Raw genomic sequence first — 19,799 nt, 5'->3', positions numbered from 1 at the left:
ATCATTCTCATCCTCTTAAGAAATAATCTCTTGGAATCAGTTTACTCTATTCTAAACATAGATTTTTGGGGTCATGGCACAATCAGTAGAGCTAAAAGTACCACCAAGGCATGCTCTTTCTTTCTAGACAGTAATGGTCTGAAAAGCAGGAAAATAAAACCAAAAGTAAATATGAGTTTTGAACAAGGATCTGAAGGAAAAAAAAAAAAACTATTCAATTGCTATGATGATCAAATGGCCACTGAACTTATAGTGGCATAAGCTGGTTTTGAAGGCTCAGGGAAACCCACCAGACTAGGATCAGAGTCAGGCCGACAACCTGGTAAGAAAAGTTTTCTCCATTTTTTAAGAGCCCATCTGACCCTCTGGCAGTGGTTCTGAAACATTTTCATCTTCTCTCCTTACTTCTTTGCTCCACCAAACCAGCGACAGAAAAGTGTCAATCGATCACCATTTTTCCAAGTCATCTAGGCTTCTATTCTAGAATTAACCTTGTGTAATCTTCCCCTACAAAACTGCCAACCTCTCTCCCTAGCCAGACCAAGTTTCTGCAGCCCCATGACAAACACTGCCCTGTGTGCCCAGTAAGTGTTCAGTAAGACCTCTTTGCTGAGTGAAGAAATAACCCCTAATTCTTTACTCCCTCCCAATGATTACTGGCTGGCTTAACAAGTCTTTAAGAGTCATCCTCTGTCATGTCACTAGCAATCATCACTTTCTTTTCACTCCCAGTGAAATCACTTGAAATTTGTCTCATCTCACCTCATTTCTTTCATTTCTTTTTGAACTCCAATTAATTTCCAGACACTAGAAACATGCAACTAGAAAAAATCAGCAACTAAGAAAAAACAAAAATCGTTGCCCTCATGAAGCTTACATTCTAGTAAAAAGAGATCAACAGTAAACAAAAAAGTAAGATACATATAATACTACATTATCTAGTAAAAAGTACTACAGAGAAAAATAAAGCAGCAAAGGAGAAACGGGTATGCTGGAGGCGAAGGTAAAGTTAAGCAGGATGGATGGATGGCTCACTAAGAAGGTATCATTTGAGTAAAGACTAAAAAGAGGTAAAGGAACAAGTCATATGGATGTTTAGGAGAAGAGGGCTTTAGATAGAGGGAATGGCAAGTAAAGAGATGCAGAGTCACAGACGTGTCTGGCCAGCATGTGGAGAACAGCAAGGAGACTGTTGGCTGGAGAGGGCTGAACAAGGGGAAGAGTAGCCTGTGACGAGGCAGGCAGATCACAGGATCCAGACTGTAGACGGTTTCAGGCTATTATACTGATGCTGCCTTTTATTCTGGATGAAAGAAGAAAGCACTGAACGATTGTGAGCAGATGAGAAACATGAACTGACAGAAGCAAGTGGATAACTGTGGCTGCTGCATTGAGGAATGACTTAGTCAAGGTCGGAAGTAGGGAAACCATAATCCAGGCGAGAGATAATGATGTGGACCAAAGTGGTAGTGGTGAAGATGGTCCAGATTGGTTGTTTTCCAGATATATTTGGAGATAGAGAAGATAGATGGGCTATAAATTATGAGATGATTCAAGCATGACCCACAAGCTTTTGACCTGAATTTTTGAAAGTATGGAGTTGCCATTAGCTGAGATGGAGTAGGCTTTCGGAGACACAGGTTTTGTGGAAGTAGACTGGGACTCTGACATGTTAGGTTTGAGATGTCTGTTACATAGATACGTTGAATAGGCAGCTGGATAGAGGAGTCTGAAGTTCCAGGGCGGGGGGTCAGGACTGGAGATTTACTTTGTATTTTAATTTCTGTACACCTCTGCCAGATTCACCACCCAAAGTCCTCTTTTCACCCTATCATTTGCCTACTTAAACCCACTACTGCCTAAAACAGCTGTCAAAATTTGGAGGTTAGGCAGCTAACATGTTATGTGACCCACACAAGATTTAAAGCAATTTGAGCTATTTCCCAACAGTTATAAATTGGAAGATAAATACAAATATGGGAATGTCTTTAAAACTCAGAATATTCAGAAATCCAGGGTCTGCATTATATGAATAATGTTATCAAGTTCATGTGCGCTGATCAGTACCAAACACTCAATGTTAAAGAAAAAAAGCTGGCTGAGATACTATTCTTTTGACATTGTTAGATACTACAAAAAACTGCTCTAAATTTAAATTTATGTATCTATATCCATTTTAATAAAATAATTCTAAGAAAATATTTAGAATTCAATGAAATTTATATAGTTTTATTTTAAAATAAATCATTGCTATTGATCCATTTTTCTTATGCTAAGTCTCTTATAGATGGTTACATAGGATCCCATGATTGTTTCTTTGCATCAAAATACTCTTTAACACACTTGGCCTCACTCTTCATACATCCCTCTAGCTGGATGTGACGTTTTGTGGAAAAACAAAATGGGAGCCAGGATTGAGGGGAAGTTTTGTGCCCATTTCCTAGGGAAACAGGGAGCAGTAGCTTGCGTAGTCCAGAGTGAGAACAGATATTTTTCAGAGAGGACCTCGAAAGATAAACAAATGTTGGCCTGGTAGAGAAAAGAGTTCATTTATTTTACCCTCTGGGCTCCTATGGGATTTTTAAGGTTGCACACCTCGATCTACAAGTTAAAGGCTAATCCTCAGACCGAGGTCAGCGTCCTGCCCCGAACTATGCCTTGCTAGGCTCTGCTAAATTCTGCCTCTTGCTTTCATTCACACTCATTCCACGGCACTCCTATCCTCACTGGAACACACCCTACCTCTGATTCTCTGCCTAACTAAATCCTACCTATTCTTCAAGGTTGTCCCAAACCCTACTTCTTGTAGCGTTTTCTGACTACTTGGTCCCGGGCTCAATTCCTTCCTCCCCTATACTCACACAGCGCTGACTGAATGTAGCCCTTGCTCGCCCATTCAGTCAGGCCCTGCCTCATACTGCTTTTTACGTGCCGCAAACCTCTGCAGACCATGTCCCCGGTTACCCTGTAGACTCCTTGAGCCCACTGTTGAATTCCTCCAAAACTGTCCCCTATCTCTCCCTAGCACATGCGCTCTGAGAGCCTCTTTGTCGGTGCTCACAATGGTCTTGCGAAATAAAATGGAACTGGTAATACAAGTACTCTTTACATAATAAAGTAGCAATTAATATTGATTTCTTATTTGTGAAAGGGAGCCCCAGCAGAGAGAGGAGTGGAACAAATAAAGCAAGATCTCTAATCCAACTCATTCACTTTCCATGCCTACTAAACTCCTGCTTATTCTTAAAATCCACTCTGAAAAATATCTGTCCCCAGTTCAGAAGCGCCTCTCCACAATTTCTTTAGTTCCCCTATAAACAGTGGCTCTCATTTCATCTTACTACTGGTTGTCACGTCTTATAGGCAAGTCTTGTCTCTACTTAACAAGAAGGTAAAGCCAGATGCAGTGTATTGAATTTAGCTAGATTGTGTAAGAGAACAGGATGGCATAAAAAGTAACGATTGGTTTCTTAGGGTCCATAAGTAACAGCATTATAGACAGCAAGGGTGGCTGGGTTATAGTGATCTATTTTTAAATTAAACTTTGAAAATATTCTCATTAAATTCTAAATTTGTATTTAAATTTAAAGCTGTGTGTGTGCGTGTGTGTGTGTGTGCATGTGTGCGTGTGTGTGTGAAAATAAGTATCCCAGTACCTCAGGAGATAGAATTATTTTTGACTGGGGTCTGACACTACTCAGTTTAAATGAAATAACTCACTTGGATAGAGAAGAAACAAGATCATATAGTAATGCAGTGTGCAATATTGGATGGAGGAAGGGAATGAAACCATGTCACAGAAGAGAGGTTGGCAAGAATCACGATAGAAGGATCAGCATCTCATGTTTTTAATTAAACCAATTACAATCTAAACAAACAGCTAGCAAACAACCTAAAAATACGTTCACTGAATTACAAGCTCAAATGTATTAAATAAAAAGCTATCTTTGAATTACTTACCATTTGAGACATCACCTCTAAGTAACCTTTAAAGATACTTTTATAAATAACTCAAAAGGGACCCTGGACTCTAAGGGTTTCACTCTTAAAGAATTTCCTGATTCCTTCAGAGGTAAAATTCCCCAAATGTGTGCCCAGGTGCTTTGGGGGTGCCTCAGTGAACTCACAGGGTTGCAACAAGATAATTTTAAATTTTAAGGCAAGCACAGTGGTGCTCAAGATCAATTAGACACCTCAGGAACTACTAGCTAGAGGCAGTTCACAATTTTAACATTAGGTTGTACTACATCCCCTTTGATGTGATCATATCTTTTTGAAGCTGGGGTTTTTGCAGTTTGTGGGATAAAAAGCAAGAGTCATGTGAAAATCAATGAGAAACAGGAAATGAGGGTGGTGGTGTCCACTCTGACTCAAAGTTTTGAGATACTATTCTATGGCCCAAAGCAGTGCATATGCCAATAATAAATATAGTTATTAAAAGTGAAATAAAAATCATTTTCTTTTAATTTATGTCTTCCATTTTTTTCCAAAGGCCTATTAATTATTAAACTATAATACTTATTAAATTGTTCGGTGCTAACTATTTAATAAACAGAGCTTTTAGGTATTTCTATTGTCTTAGAGGTACCATGAAAAAATTACTTTGACGCCAAAGGTTTTGTGAACGGTGGAAGTTTGAGAACCTCTCCCAAGCCTAGTCTGGAGGATTGTTTTCTTTAAGTTTAAAACACACACACACACACACACACACACACACACACACAACTCTACCACCGTACAAGACTTAATTTTTATTCCAATAACATCAAGCATCATAGCCATTCTTATCTTTAATTCTCAAACAAGAGACTGTGTCCCTTAGGCACTGTGGTTTTCCTGTCTTAAGTAGTATATTAGTATGGTTCTTATTAAGCCAAACCAACGACATAGTCTAAGCAATGATGTATGCAAAGAACTCAGCTCACCCAACTCTTAGCCCTGTCCAAAGTAGAAAGGCTAAAAATAATAATAAATATTCCTTTAAAATAAATAATGTGCATCTTCAAAATGCAACTTAATCCATGATATGTGAAAACAATTGCATTGTTATATTACACAATAGGAAATAGTAGAGTGGAGTGGTTACAAAATAGAATTTGTAACTAGACAAATCTCAGTTCATATCCTAGCATCATCTCTTACCTTCTGTGTGACTTTTGAAAATTTTTGAGCGTTTATCTGTTTTCTAGCCTGTATAAGCATAGCTCTCTCCTCTTTATGATAGGGTTAGTAACAGTACCTACAGATCAGTTCCTTGTGAGCAGTAAATAAAATGATACATAAAAATGCACGGCACCATGCCTAACACCCAATAAATGGTGGCTATTAATAACACGTTATATTGCAGGGGAAAAACAGTCCTCCCAACAAGTAATTTAAATCAATTTGTTTTCAACTTCACCCTACAAATTAGATTGAAATGTGTTTGAATCCCTCACACTGCACATAATTTCTTGGTCTCCAATAGGCTGAGGAGTTCACAAGAAGCTAAGTTTTCCATTGTTCTTCCTGAGAGAGCAGATGTATGTAAGGCTGATGAGGAAGAAAGGTTAAATCATGTATCAGGATAACACAGACTACAAAAAGTAGCGACTTGGGGCAAAGAGTAATAATTCTGATTTCTCCCAGACATTTGAAATGATTGACTATCCTCTTCCTGAGCTCTCTTCCCTTTGCATCCAAAACCTGCTTTTGCTTCGTTCTCCTCCTCCATAGTACTTTCTCCTTTTCTACTTCTTTGCTAACTCCACAGTCATTTCATGAAATTATGTAACAAGTAATTGTGTCAAGCTCTGCTAAAAATCGGAAAGGATATCTGGAGAAGTACAACATAACTCTAATGAATTGCTAAAGGGAGACGTGCCAGAAGGGAGTAGAGTCGTGTCGGATTCAAGGGAGGAAGAGGTTACCACTGGAAGGAGAGAATTCAGGAAATCTTTGTAGAGGAGTTGCCCTTTCAGGTGGGTCTTAAACATCAAGTAGGTTTTGGATACGTTGAAATAAATGGAAGGGCACGTGAACTAGCAAGAAGGGCAGGAGCAAAGGCACGGAAGCAACAAACACGGGGTGTGAGTAAGGAAGAGCAAGGAGTCCAAATGGCCACATTGGAAGCCTCATAAGGGAGCACTGGAGGAAATTATATTAGGCATGTCATTTGAAGCCAAACTGTGGGTGACTGGTTCACCCCAATTCCATACCACCATCCTCTCTTCTTTTTTTTTTTTTTTTTTTGCGGTATGTGGGCCTCTCACTGTTGTGGCCTCTCCCGTTGCGGAGCACAGGCTCCGGATGCGCAGGCTCAGCGGCCATGGCTCACGGGCCCAGCCGCTCCACCGCATGTGGGATCTTCCCGGACCGGGGCACGAACCCGTGTCCCCTGCATTGGCAGGCGGACTCTCAACCACTGCGCCACCAGGGAAACCCCATCCTCTCTTCTTTATGGCATGAACTCCCATAGCTGGATGAATGCGAAGTTCATTTTTTTTGTGCCCCAGTACTTGAGACAACAGCAAGACATCTGGTGTTAAAAAGTAGTTTTTAATTCTTCAAATCCCATCATTAATAAACCAGAGAAGCTTGTATTCTGGTTCTAGTTCTACCACTAACTAGCTCTCTGAGCCTGAGAAACTAATACGAACCCCCTTTCAGAGCATAGCTTCCTCATCTGTAAAATGAAGGATTTGGTTTGATGAACCCTCAAGGTTTTAACTCTGTGAAAATTACCTATATTACTTCATCTAATCTATCCAAAAATCATAAAGAAAAACAGTTTTGTCATTTGACCTCCAAATGAATGACATTTTACTCCAAATTATGAAGATTTTGTTAAATGAAGAAGCACAGTTTTTAAGAATGGTCTTTAAGGTCACTCTCCAGTTTTTATGGTGAAAAATAAAATGAATGCCAACTTAAGAAAAGTGATCACCATATTTATCGATTCTAAAACGTATGCATTTTTCATATGTCAATGTTCATAAAATTACAAAGTCTTTCAAGCATGAAAAAGCTTGTATTTTGTTCATAAACAAAAAGTTTCTTTTGTTTATTAAAGAAATTTTTAGAGCAATGATGAAATAGTTGACTAAAAATTTTTATTGAACAAATACTCATTAAGTACCCACTAGTACCAAGTACTAGGGTTACAGCTGGAAGGAAAAAGCATTCCAATGCAGTAGTAGAGGACTTCTAATCTGAAGTAAGCATGGTATATTATGAGAGGAGATAAACAGTATCTCCCTCAGTCACAGGGACTCAAAAGAGACTTCCTGAAGGAGATGAGACGGGTAAGTGACAGAGGATCCATAGAAGCTATCTAAGTAAATAAGAGGGAAAGTGTAGTTAGCCAGAGGCAATTGTATGAGCCACAGTATAAAGGGAAAGGTGGTTGAACTGAAGGCATTATACGATATCCAAAATGGTCAAGAATCATACATATGAGAGATGAGACTGGAATGGGTGACAGAGGCCGGATCGTGAAAGGCCGTGAATTTCATGCTGAAATGTTTAGTCTTTCATTCCGAAAGTGATGAGGATCCACTGAAGGATGCCAAACTGGAGAACACCTAACTGGAGAATGATGCCATGCTAAGAAGCCTCACCTCTGTAGATGACAAGCTGATGGGTGGGAAAGCCTGAGGAAGGGATGGGCATCAGGATGATGCTACAGTAGTTCAGATAAGTTGTGAAGAAGACATGGCTACTGAAAGGAGGGATAAGATAGAGTTATTTGTCAAGGTAGAAAAGACAGGATTTGATTAATATGTAAGAATGGAAAACTAAAGGGAGTGGGGAATGGTGAAATTTAAAACCTGAGTTAGGGCTTCCCTGGTGGTGCAGTGGTTGAGAGTCCGCCTGCCGATGCAGGGGACACAGGTTCATGCCCCGGTCCGGGAAGATCCCACATGCCGCTCAGTGGCTGGGCCCGTGAGCCATGGCCGCTGAGCCTGCGCATCCGGAGCCTGTGCTCCGCAACGGGAGAGGCCACAGCAGTGAGAGGCCCGCGTACCGGAAAAAAAAAAACAAAAAACAAAAACCTGAGTTATTTTCAATGAATAGTTTAAGATAACATAACTTCTCAATGAAGCTCTTGAACAGCTGAAAAAAAATAGGGGAACTCAATAATTTGGAACCCCAGGCTAGAGTCTCAGACTTGACTTTGCCAAGTTGATGGAGACTACTCTAGTACACCCACCTAGAAGGTGAGGATCTTTCCTTGATAGAATAAACCCAAATTCCACCCCAGGAGCCACCATATCCATCTGGGAATATCCCTCCCAGAATCAAAGAGAGTAAAATAATAAAAAGGGTTCTCAATGGTTTGAAAGCAGGGCTTCCCAAAGCGAATTCTCAGAAGAGGGAGCAATCGGGCTCTAAACCTACCACAAGACAACTCTCTTCAAAATGCGTTCAGGTGAGCAATGACTCTAAGGTCCAACCCCACTGGCTATTTAACACCAAACCACTTTTACTGAGCAACTATAATGTACCAGGCACCATGTTCTACTTACCCTTGGCCCAGTTTCCTCACCTATAAAACTGGAAATAATATGACCCATTTGGCAGGATCATTGTGCTGTTTAAACTGCAAAGTTTACTTTGATAAATTGATAAATGTAAGGAGCTATCACTCTTAACCATTGGCTTAGCAAATACATCCTCTCCTAATTTGACTGCCGTTCCCTCTCACCACCTCCCTCCTTACATTGTAATCTCCGGCAATGCCGGACTACCCACAGCCCTCACCACGTCCCCTCACCTCCACACATGGCTATGGCAGATGCCACGTTTTGACCTTCTTCAGCACCTGACATTTCTCCTTCAGGGCACTTATCAAAACAGTCAATAATTATCTCCATGATTATCTTTAAATATCTTTATGCTCCACCAGAATATCAGACTCCATAACAATGCCCATTTCATTCCCCCCTAAAGCCCTATGCCTATCAGCTGAATGAATAAATTTCCCAGGCAAGATCTTACAACTCTCAAATCCTGAGGTTTTAAAATGACTTTCAGACAACCCCAAGAAGGGGAGAAAATATTTGCAAACGAACCAACCGACAAAGGGTTAATCTCCAAACTACACAAGCAGCTCATGCAGCTCAATATTAAAAAATAAAAAAACCCAATCCAAAAATGGGCAGAAGACCTAAATACACATTTCTCCAAAGAAGACATACAGACTGCCAACAAACACATGAAAGGATGCTCAACATCATTAATCATTAGAGAAACGCAAATCAAAACTACAATGAGATATCATCTCACACCGGTCAGAATGGCCATCATCAAACAATCTACAGACAATAAATGCTGGAGAGGGTGTGGAGAAAAGGGAACCCTCTTGCACTGCTGGTGGGAATGTAAATTGATACAGCCACTTTGGAAAACAGTATGGAGTTTGCTTAAAAAACTACAAATAGAATTACCATATGACCCAGCAATCCCACTACTGGGCATATACCCTGAGAAAACCATAATTCAAAAAGAGTCATGTACCAAAATGTTCATTGCAGCACTATTTACAATAGCCAGGACATGGAAGCAACCTAAGTGTCCATCGACAGATGAATGGATAAAGAAGATGTGGCACATATATACAATGGGAAATTACTCAGCCATAATATAAACGAAACTGAGTTATTTATAGTGAGGTGGATGGACTTAGAGTCTGTCATACAGAGTGAAGTAAGTCAGAAAGAGAAAAACAAATACCGTATGCTAACACATACATATGGAATCTAAAAAAAAAAAAAAAAGGTTCTGAAGAACCTAGGGCCAGGACAGGAATAAAGACGCAAGACATAGAGAATGGACTTGAGGACACGGGGAGGGGGAAGGGGAAGCTGGGACAAAGTGAGAGAGTGGCATGGACATATATACACTACCAAATGTAAAATAGATAGCTAGTGGGAAGCAGCTGCATCTCACAGGGAGGTCAGTTCGGTGCTTTGTGGCCACCTAGAGGGGTGGGATAGGGAAGGTGGGAGGGAGACACAGAGGGAGGGGATATGGGGGTATATGTATACATATAGCTGATTCACTTTGTTATACAGCAGAAACTAGCATACCATTGTAAAGCAATTATACTCCAATAAAGATGCTATAAAATTTAAAAAATTAAAATAAATTAAAAATAAAAAGACTTTTAAATGAAATGCAGTAAAATAGAACAAAATATTTAAGTACCATTTTGACCCTCAGTGAGAGTACCTGTGTTCTGACAAAGCCAGAATGAAACAGATCCTGGGTTTCCTTTTGACCTGGGTGGGCCTCAAGGGCTCCATTTACTCCTTCTTTCTAGGAGCCCATGAACTCCTCCCTCTATAGCTCTACAACTTAGAATCTATCTTCCTTCTAGTCACCATCCCTCCAATCACCTCATCCCAACCACTTTAATTCTTTCCACCATGATGTTTATAATCTATTGGCAATGGGGAACCACCAAAGTGATGTTCTGGGAAGATAAACTTGACCTTAGCACACATAAGAACTGTTGGAGGAAGAAACTAGAACTAGCCAGGTGGCTATGACAGCAAAACAGGTACATAATAATAGTGCTGTCCCTGGTCTAAGGCTGTGACAGGAGAGGCATAATCACTAACTGACATGGAGATTGATAGCATGTGTGGCTCAAAAGACAAGGAGAAAAGACGGCAGAGGTTTCAAGTCTGAGTGACTGGGTAAAAAGTAGTATAGTTCACATAAACTAGGAAGACCAGTATGTGGAAAGATATGTCTAGTTGAGGTTTACAAATAGCATCATTTACTACTTTCATTAAAAGGGGTGATGGGGGCTTCCCTGGTGGCACAGTGGTTGAGAGTCCGCCTGCCAATGCAGGGGACACGGGTTCACGCCCCGGTCTGGGAGGATCCCACGTGCCGCGGAGCGGCTGGGCCCGTGAGCCATGGCCACTGAGCCTGCGCGTCCGGAGCCTGTGCTCCACAATGGGAGAGGCCACAACAGTGAGAGGCCCGCCTGCCGCAAAAAAAAAAAAAGGGGGGTGATGGTGTGATGGTAGATATTCTCTGCTTGTATTCCTTTGTTGTTGTATTGTTGTTTTCTTTTGCACTTTCCATTTTTGCTACATTGAGCATATATTACTTTATTAAGAGAAAAAACCAACCATCTTGTTTTTTTAATGCAACTTGGCTATGACATACTGATCTTGCAATATATATGAGATATCATAAAGACGATGTCCAGCAGGAAGACGAAATTGTAGGCCTGAAGCTTGTGAGAAGGCAAGGTTATAAGCACAGTTTTGTAGTTATAAGCATAGAGTTTAAAGCCTCGGGAATGCATGAGCTCCCCAGGAGAAGGAGACGGAATTAAAAAGGGCCAGAGGATGAACTTCTGTCTCACGTCATGTGGCCCTGAAGTCCCTCACAGGGAGTAACTTGTGCTAGGTAAGAACACAGGAAATATCACACTAGCTAGAGGCTTTGTTCAACCTGCTCAGAGAATGGATGGATGCGGTGTGGACAGGACCCCGTCTGAATCACCAGAGTATTTTGGAGTTACCGATATCAGTACACTTTACTCACCGTTACAATGATTTGCTTCTGTGCTGTCGTGCCCACTAAACCGTGAACTTTTTGAGGTCAGGAATCAAGTCTTGTTCAGTTCTTTAGCCTTCTTTGTTTTCCCCTCACCTAGCACAGTGCCTAACACATACCAGGCATTTAATATACACATCTGCTCAAGAAACCAACCACACACATAGGAAGTGCTCCCTGCATTCCCTCCTTCTCTCAAATGACTTAGCTTTCCTTGGTCAGGCTGCTATGTGCCCTCTTGTCTAGAGGAACTAGTCCTCTAAAGCCTAGATGAGGGGACTTGTCCCACAGGCCTAATGCCCCTGTGTCTCTGACACATGGAGATTCTAATGACCTCCCTGCAAGAAGCCCTGAGGTGTGTTGCCCACCCATCATTCACCTCACTTTGAAAGTTCACTGTTTTGTTCAGTGTACATACTATTTACTTGTAAGCACATAGCATGTTAATCCACACGGTATTTAGAAAATCTATAATTAGCCAGGCTAGAAACAAGGCAATAAAGTGCCCACCAGAAAGTGGCCCAGACTTGCCATGCATTTTTACTTTTGGGCCTGACACAGTGTTTGCCAAATTTAGCTCTTTCTACATTTTTAGATCTAATTACGTGGATATTTAAAACACTTCTTCTAACACTTCCTGGAGAATTAGTCTTTTAGAAACAGATATTGAAGAGATGCTCAAGTCCAATCCCTTCCCTCAGTTGAATTTCACAATGTGGAAGCACTTTACAGACACTGAAACAACACACCAGTGTGAACCAGATGAATCTCACGGCCACTGGTGTGGGCAGTCAGCGTCTCCAGGCTTCTGACTCTAGACCCGGGCTACCCCCCGCTGTCACTCTGCCTGTTGGATAATTAATGTCCTCCAATGCTTCTTTGTCACACAGCTTAGGTGGGGAAAGTTAGTATAGATGTGCCCTGCAGGGAAATATTTTTCTGGATCTTGTTTTAGCTATATAGGGGAATTTATTATTTAGGAGAGTCTTGCAGTGAAACTTTCACATGGGGAAGAAGCATTCTCTAAATTACCTGCCAACTTAATTTATTTTCTACTGTATTTGTTAAGTCTAGCATCAGGTTTTCTGATGACCAACAGACCTGGTCATTTCTCTCATAGATATGCATAAAAGATGAAGTTAAACAGACCTGCTGTTCCTATTCTCCTCCGTCATGTGCGAGCTCTTGTGACCTTGGGTCTCTGATTCTTGATCTCACACAAAATAGGCTTAACACTGCCTGCTCTGTCAATATCCTCAGCAACGCTGGGAAGATCAAGCAGGAAAATGTATGTGAAAGTAGTTTGTAATAGCGATTAAAACAAGAGTAATAGCTAACATTCCGAATGTGTCGGGCACAGCTTTATATGAATTAACTCATTTCATTCTTGTAACGCTAAGATTCAGATTCTGCTATTGTCCCCAGTTTTTTGACAGGAAACCAAGGAATAGAAGTTAAGTAACTTGCACAAGTCACAAAGCTAGTAAGTAAAGAAGTTGGAATAAGCTGCCACGTACTAACTGGGCACAGTAAGACTACATTAAAGCTGATAGAGACTGCAAGAGATAACACAGCATGAATATGTGATATCACAGGAAAATGAAACAGTTGCCATTTTAAAGATGGAGCAACTCAGATCCAGCAGGGTTTCATGATTTGCCCAATGTCAAGTATTCCAGTTTTAGAATATCCACAATTTATGGATAGAATAAGTAATAATACGTTTATTAGTATTCTAATTAGTATTCTAAAATATTCTATTTTTAAATTGTGGGAAGTAGAGCAAAGCTGTTAGGAACCTGGGTGCTGGATTCAATGGCCACGTTTTAAATTCCAGCACTACCATTTAACCAACTATTTTACTGGAAAATTAAAAATTAAATATGCACAGATAATTGTAAGAATAAATGCCTAAAAGATGTTAGCTACTATTACTATCACTGTCCTAATTCTTGTTGCCAGTTCCCAAATCACATCAAGAGTTCTAGACAAAATTGTGTAGTTCTCTTTGAAAGTGCTAATGGAGTAATCACAGCATCAGGATTTGGAGAGGAGCAGGAAAGGAGAGTCTCAAGTGTGAACTTTTCTTTCTTTTTTTTTTGATAATTCTATAAAGTTAAAAAACCCTATAACCAAGAATCAAATTTTCAGAAATAGATTTTCATTCCAGTTCCTTCCACTCTCTGCACAGTGGTACTGATTAACATCCAAAAACATGTTAGAAATAGGAGAGAGAAGGCAAGAATAATCTATCTACTAAAGAAGCAGTGCCATTAAAAAGGAAGAAAGCATCACCCCAGTGGGCCACCTCTGCACCAGGCACTCACAGGCCTTTTGTTATAGAGCATGGCTTGATTCCAAATCAGACAGACCTGCTTCAAAGCCAGCTCTTCCACTTATTAGTTGGGTGGCCTTGGGCAAAGTGACTTAACTTCTCTGACTCTATCAAGAGTTTCTGAACCCAGAGCTAACTCAGCTGCTCCTCTACGGTAGAATCACTGGGATACAGGGCAACTGCTGTCCCCTATGGGGTTTGTGGGATTCATCACGCTGGTTTAAAGGTCTACTTCACAAGTCCTTGGGGAGGGGGAAGGGTAAGCTTGGATGAAGTGAGAGAGTGGCATGGGCTTATATATACTACCAAATGTAAAATAGGTAGCTAGTGGGAAGCAGCCGCACAGCACAGGGAGATCAGCTCGGTACTTATGTCCAAGTAGAGGGGTGGGTAGGGAGGGTGGGAGGGAGCCGCAAGAGGGAAGAGATATGGGGATATATGTATACATGTAGCTGATTCACTTTGTTATAAAGCAGAAACTAACACACCATTTTAAAGCAATTATACTCCAATAAAGATGTTTAAAAAAAAAAAAAGGTCTACTTCACAAGCCCTGAAAAGTACTTCTTGGAGTTTTTTTCAGGGGCAGACTGGCCCGTCTAAGTGGCCACAAGACACACATCATGGGAATTAGCTGAACAAATAGGACCCCACTTGGCATTTAACCAAATGGATATTAAAAGTCTAATTGAGCAAAAATTCCCTCTCCAGCAGATGGATGTGATACCCTATCAAGACAGGGCATGTCCCCTCTACCTCATCCACACTCCCGGCAATCTCAACGCGAGTCCCCCAGCTTTCACGACCTGTTCTTTTCAGACACACACCAGAAGTGAGCACGAAGGAGACAGAGAAGCATTCCCCGAGGTTGGACAGACAGGCTGATCTGAAGGTGCTATAAGATACACTTAGCTGACTGAAGTCTGGCTGGGAAGTTGAGGCTGGATTCCCTATGAACTCACTCCTCACAGGACCAGCTATGCAGCTTGAAACATGTCAGTACTGCGCTCCAGTCACCCTTTCCCGCAATGGCCCAACTTCCCCCCAACCAGCTTTGCCTGCTGCCCAACTTCTAACTCAGCCCACAGGGCCTTTGGGCTGGAAGCTGCCAAAGACAGGTTAGCACTGAACATCAGAGCTCCGGGAAAACGAAGCTTCCCTACAGAGATGGTGCACGCCACTGTATCTGTAGGACTAACTTTCCAAGGCTCCACAGATTTCTTACTTATACAGACTTCTGCGACTATAGCCTCCATGGCCACCTCAGAACTGACTCATGACTCAGGAGGTATTTCGAACCCTGGGAATGAAATTGCTCAAGACAGCATGTTGTAATATGGACAAAGCTGAAAAATAGTGCTGGATGTTTGGAATAGATTATATGTGCTCATTGTTTACCAGGAATTATCATTTAATAAGGTTTAATGAGCACATTTATATCACGTCCTTCTTGCCTAGCATTTATACATGTTCAGAAAAATTGGTAGCTCGTGTTAACAACAATCCATGCAGCTCTCCTAGGTAGTAAGTACTAAGGGGTTTAGCGAGCATTTGCTGGCTGCTCATCTCTTGTTTGCTCCTTTGTTGAGAGAAAGCATTCTGTCTATTTACAGACAAGGAAACTGACACCAGGAAGTTAGGGAACTTGCCTAAAATCGCCCAGGACACATGGGGTAAAACAGGGATCCAGACAGAAGCAGTTCGACTCTGGAATTTAGGCTCTTCATCTTTATACCCTACTATTGTCCCTGTTAGGTGATGACACTGAGACCCACAGACATTATGTAACATGTCTGAGGTCACATCATTATTTGCTTTTCACATAAAAATCTAAATTACAGCTACATCCCCTTCAAACAGTAAGCTAATTCTGAACCTCGGTCCTAGAGACTTTGATGCAGCCGAAAGAGTTGTCAGACACTGAAACAAGCAGCAACGAAGTGCACAGACTCATAGAGGATTTTCTAGGTATAAAGCCCAATCAGATAGTGGCCAATGACACCTTCTGGTCTCTGATAACCCCTGTGCTACTAGAGCTGCTAAAAATGACACCAAAGGCATGAATCTGTTCAGATGCCAAGAGTTTTATCAGAAGACCTGGAAGCTCATGATTAAAGAGGCACTGGAGTCCCCAGAAGCAGAAACGCCTTTTTGAAAAATTTCCACATTTGTTCTCGCTTCAGGCCATGATAAAGAGTTTCCAGTCAAACGCACCAGCTAAAGTGAACCTGTTTTCTGCAAGAGAAGCGGTCAGTTTGGGTCCAGCACTTATAAAGGTTCCTAGTGCCACAGACTATGAAATAGACAGAAGTGAAGCAGACTATTTGAAGGGGTTCACAGGGAATCCCAGAGGACCTTAAAACTTCTGAGCAGGAAGGGTCCTAAGATGTCATTGTCCAACCACTCTCCAACTTAACAGGGATGCAGCTGAGCTGAAGGGACTTCTCTGGAGCCACTGAGCAGGTTAAGTGAGTGGCAGGGCCGGTAACTGTAATGAGGGGTTGGACATGCCCAGGTTGCCAACAGCCTCTGTCCAAGGACTCACTCTTTATACCCCAAGCTTAGACTGAAGGCCTAACTTCTGGTACAAACCCTAGGAATCAAATTCTGATTTCAAACATTGTAAAGATGCTTCTCATTTTCCAGACCTCTCAGTGAAAACTTTAGGGACAAATCAAGAAATCTGTGGCTAATGTCATAGACCCTTAGACAAAAATGGCCCTAAAATAATACTCAGTCTCCTTTTCATAGATGACAGAGAGCCAGAGAGAGAGAGAGCGACAGACAGACAAAGAGACAGAAAGAAAGAGAGAGAGAAATAATACTTTACCCCCAATACATACACAGAAAGTTCCTCGGCTTTCTCAAAGCAGAGAACGTCCAACTTGCTTGATTGAAGGGTAGAAAAGGGGGGTAGCAAAAGTTGGAATGCAGTGAGAGGTTGGAAACTGGAATTGGTAAACTCCTCTAGCCTGGAACTCTCCTGTTTCCCGCTGTGAACCGGTCTAGGGGCTTCCCGTCGATGGCCCAAGCACAGAAGGGCGGGCAGGACACTCAGGGCCGCGTCACCGGCGGGACTGCCCGTGCCCGGAAAATGAGCTGGAGACCAAGAATTGAATGCAACTCCGGGTATTCTCCCTCTGGGTCCCCCGGGAGGCCCGCGCTGGGGCGAGAGATCCCAGGGGAGGCTGTGGGAGGGAGATAAAGCAACAGCCCCAAAGCTCCAGTGAATGCACTTGAAATTTCTGCGCGCGAGAGAGAAACTGTTTTCTTTGACACCAAGTTTCCAGCCCACCGGGAAAATTCTCTTGCGGCGCAGCGCCCAGGAGATCTGGGTCTCCCACTTGGCCGCAAGCCGCTGCCCAGCGACTGGAGACCCGCTGCGAAGCGCTCCCGCCCCCATCCCCTCCCCCGCTGCTCACCTGCGATGTCCCAGAGCTGCAGGCGAACCACGGTCTCCGGGTCCCAGTGGAGCACCTTGAGCGCGAAGTCCACGCCGATGGTGGCCCGGTAGTGTGAGGAGAAGTTCTGGTGCACGTAGCGCTTGATGATGCTGGTCTTGCCCACGCCCAGGTCGCCGATCACCAACAGCTTGTACAGGTGCTCCTTGTGCGGGACCTGCATCCTGGCGGCCCGCCAGCCGCGCCTTGCTTTGCAGTGCGGGCCGGGGAAGCGCAGCTGGGCCTTGGGCGGGAGAGACTAGCGGAGCGCGAGTGCGGGCGAGAGAGAGCGGAGGCGGCGGGGCGGGACTGGACGGGGCGAGGGGCGGAACTCCTCCGCGGCCGCCTGGAGAAACGCCCAGACAGGAGCCCAGGGGTTAATCCTCCTTCCTACCCCGCGCCGCGCGGCCTTGGAGAGGGGTGGAGACCCGAGCGCCTCCCGGGCCCGATAAGTTAGGGGGCCTCAAGGCAAATGCCTTTTGCAGAGGTTATTCGTACAGCACTTTACAGTTTCCGAAGTGCTTTTCTCGCCTGTGATCTTGGCCACAAAGCTTGGAGGTGTGGTTTTTATTTTCCAAGTTTTGCAAGCGAGAGCGTCAAAAAAATTAAGTGAATTGCCGAGACGGTAGTAAAAAGCCTGGCTGAACACAGGGCTCTTGAGGTCATGGGCCCCGCCACCATCCCATATGGCAGAGAGAGCGTGGAGGCAAGGCAGCAGGTACTACAATTTCAAGAGGCATAGAGCTGGTTTTGGGTCCGGCACGCCCTGGTTTTCGAGGTGAGTGACCTTGTGCAAGTCATTTCAGCTGCCCCAGCCTCCTTTCTTCCTTGGCGATCTGGTAATGGTAATCCTGACCTGTCAGCAGCCTGCGGGTGTGAACACTGAGCACCTTCACACCTATTCAACTAGTAATCGTCTAACCAGGAAGATAATTGGGCTGTAAATGCTGAGGGCATCCATGCTTTTAGCCTCCACCTCTCCTATCCTAAAAGCTCTGAGCAGCATTGAAAGACAATTTAAACAACTAGTCAGATTATTTTACGTGGTAGTAATACTAGCAAGCATCTATCCAGCACTTGCTATGTGCCAGGTTTTATACATATGTCACCTAATCGACCCAGCAGTCTTAAAAATAGATACCATTGTGGGCTTCCCTGGTGGCACAGTGGTTGAGAGTCTGCTTGCTAATGCGGGGGACGCGGGTTCGTGCCCCGGTCCGAGAGGCTCCCACGTGCCGCGGAGCGGCTGGGCCTGCGCGCCATGGCCGCTGAGCCTGCGCGTCCGGAGCCTGTGCTGCGCAACAGGAGAAGCCACAACAGTGAGAGGCGCGCGTACCGAAAAAAAAAAAACAAATAGATACCATTATTCTTCCCATTTTACAAATGAGGAAACCAAGGCCTAGACATTTTAAGTAATGTACCTAGGGTCAAACAGCCAGTGAGGAGAAAGCCAGATTCAGACTTAAATCTTTCAGTATGAAAGAGTTTTGTTTTGGTTTTTTTCCCATTTATTCTTTTAACAGATATATATTCGTGCTTGGGATGATAAGGAATAACACAGAGATTCCTAGTCTCAAAAGCATTACCTTCTTGTGAGTAGAGACAGACAACTGAAAAATAAACACAATTTGTAATATATTAGTTGATTTCTACCCACACAGGGACACACCAGGCAGGTTATATCTAATAAGTGGACCACGTAGTCTGTCTGCTTAGAGCATTGGCCAACACTGAGGCTTCATGAATGGGAGCAGGTGGGTGGATCAGGAACCTGAGGTGCCTAAGCCATTTTGAGAGCCTGCAAAAAACTAGGGGTGATGGCAAAATAAGACCCCACCAGATCTAAAATTCTGGTTCTGTAGATCTGAAAGACAAGTTTGGTCTGGGCAAGAAGCTAATATTTTTAACAGTAGAATAAAATAAAAAAATAAAGATGAGAGTACAAAACAATGGCATTAAAAGCAAATATAAAAAAGAAAATCATCAAAGCCAAAAAGTGGTTCCTTGTAAAAAATAACAAATTGACAAACACCTAGTACACTGATCAAGAACTAATTTGAGAAAACACAAATTGTCAGTATCAGTTCTTATAGACATAAAAAAAATAATGAAAATATATTATGAACAGCTTTCTGTGAATAAATTTGGAAATTTAAGCAACATGGGCAAATTCCTTGAAAAACACAACTAACAAAATTGACCCCCCAAAATGGAAAAACTAGATCATTCATTGTACATTGATTAGAGATTGGGTCTGTTTTTAAAAATTAATTTAAAACAGTAAAGCTTTCACAAGTTAACAAAAAAAAGAAACAAAGAAAGGAAAGCAAAGAAGCTAATGGTGGTTGAAGCAAGGAGGGGGTGGAAGTTTGAGACATCATGTGAGCCAGCTCTCCACGCTATGCCTGATCCAACTTCTTCACAGGCCCCAGCATGTTTCCCCAGCCAATCCAGCTGAGTCATCC

General features: G+C 42.6%; 1 protein-coding gene across 1 annotated transcript in view; it reads right to left on the bottom strand.

The window, feature by feature from the left end:
• RAB38 (RAB38, member RAS oncogene family) overlaps window positions 1–17,621 on the bottom strand; it is a 70,105-nt gene extending 52,484 nt beyond the window's left edge. Inside the window, exon 1 of the mRNA XM_032640520.1 lies at window positions 17,317–17,621. Within this exon, the coding sequence (XP_032496411.1) occupies window positions 17,317–17,518 (202 nt within the window). The 5' untranslated portion in view covers window positions 17,519–17,621. The remainder of the gene's footprint in view (window positions 1–17,316) is intronic.
• Between the last annotated feature and the right edge of the window lie 2,178 nt (window positions 17,622–19,799).

This window comes from Phocoena sinus, chromosome 8 (assembly GCF_008692025.1).
Source record: "Phocoena sinus isolate mPhoSin1 chromosome 8, mPhoSin1.pri, whole genome shotgun sequence".
NCBI classification, from domain to species: Eukaryota; Metazoa; Chordata; class Mammalia; order Artiodactyla; family Phocoenidae; genus Phocoena; species Phocoena sinus.
The sequence above is the reverse complement of the archived record's forward strand: the minus strand, read 5'-3'. Positions and strand labels throughout refer to the sequence as shown.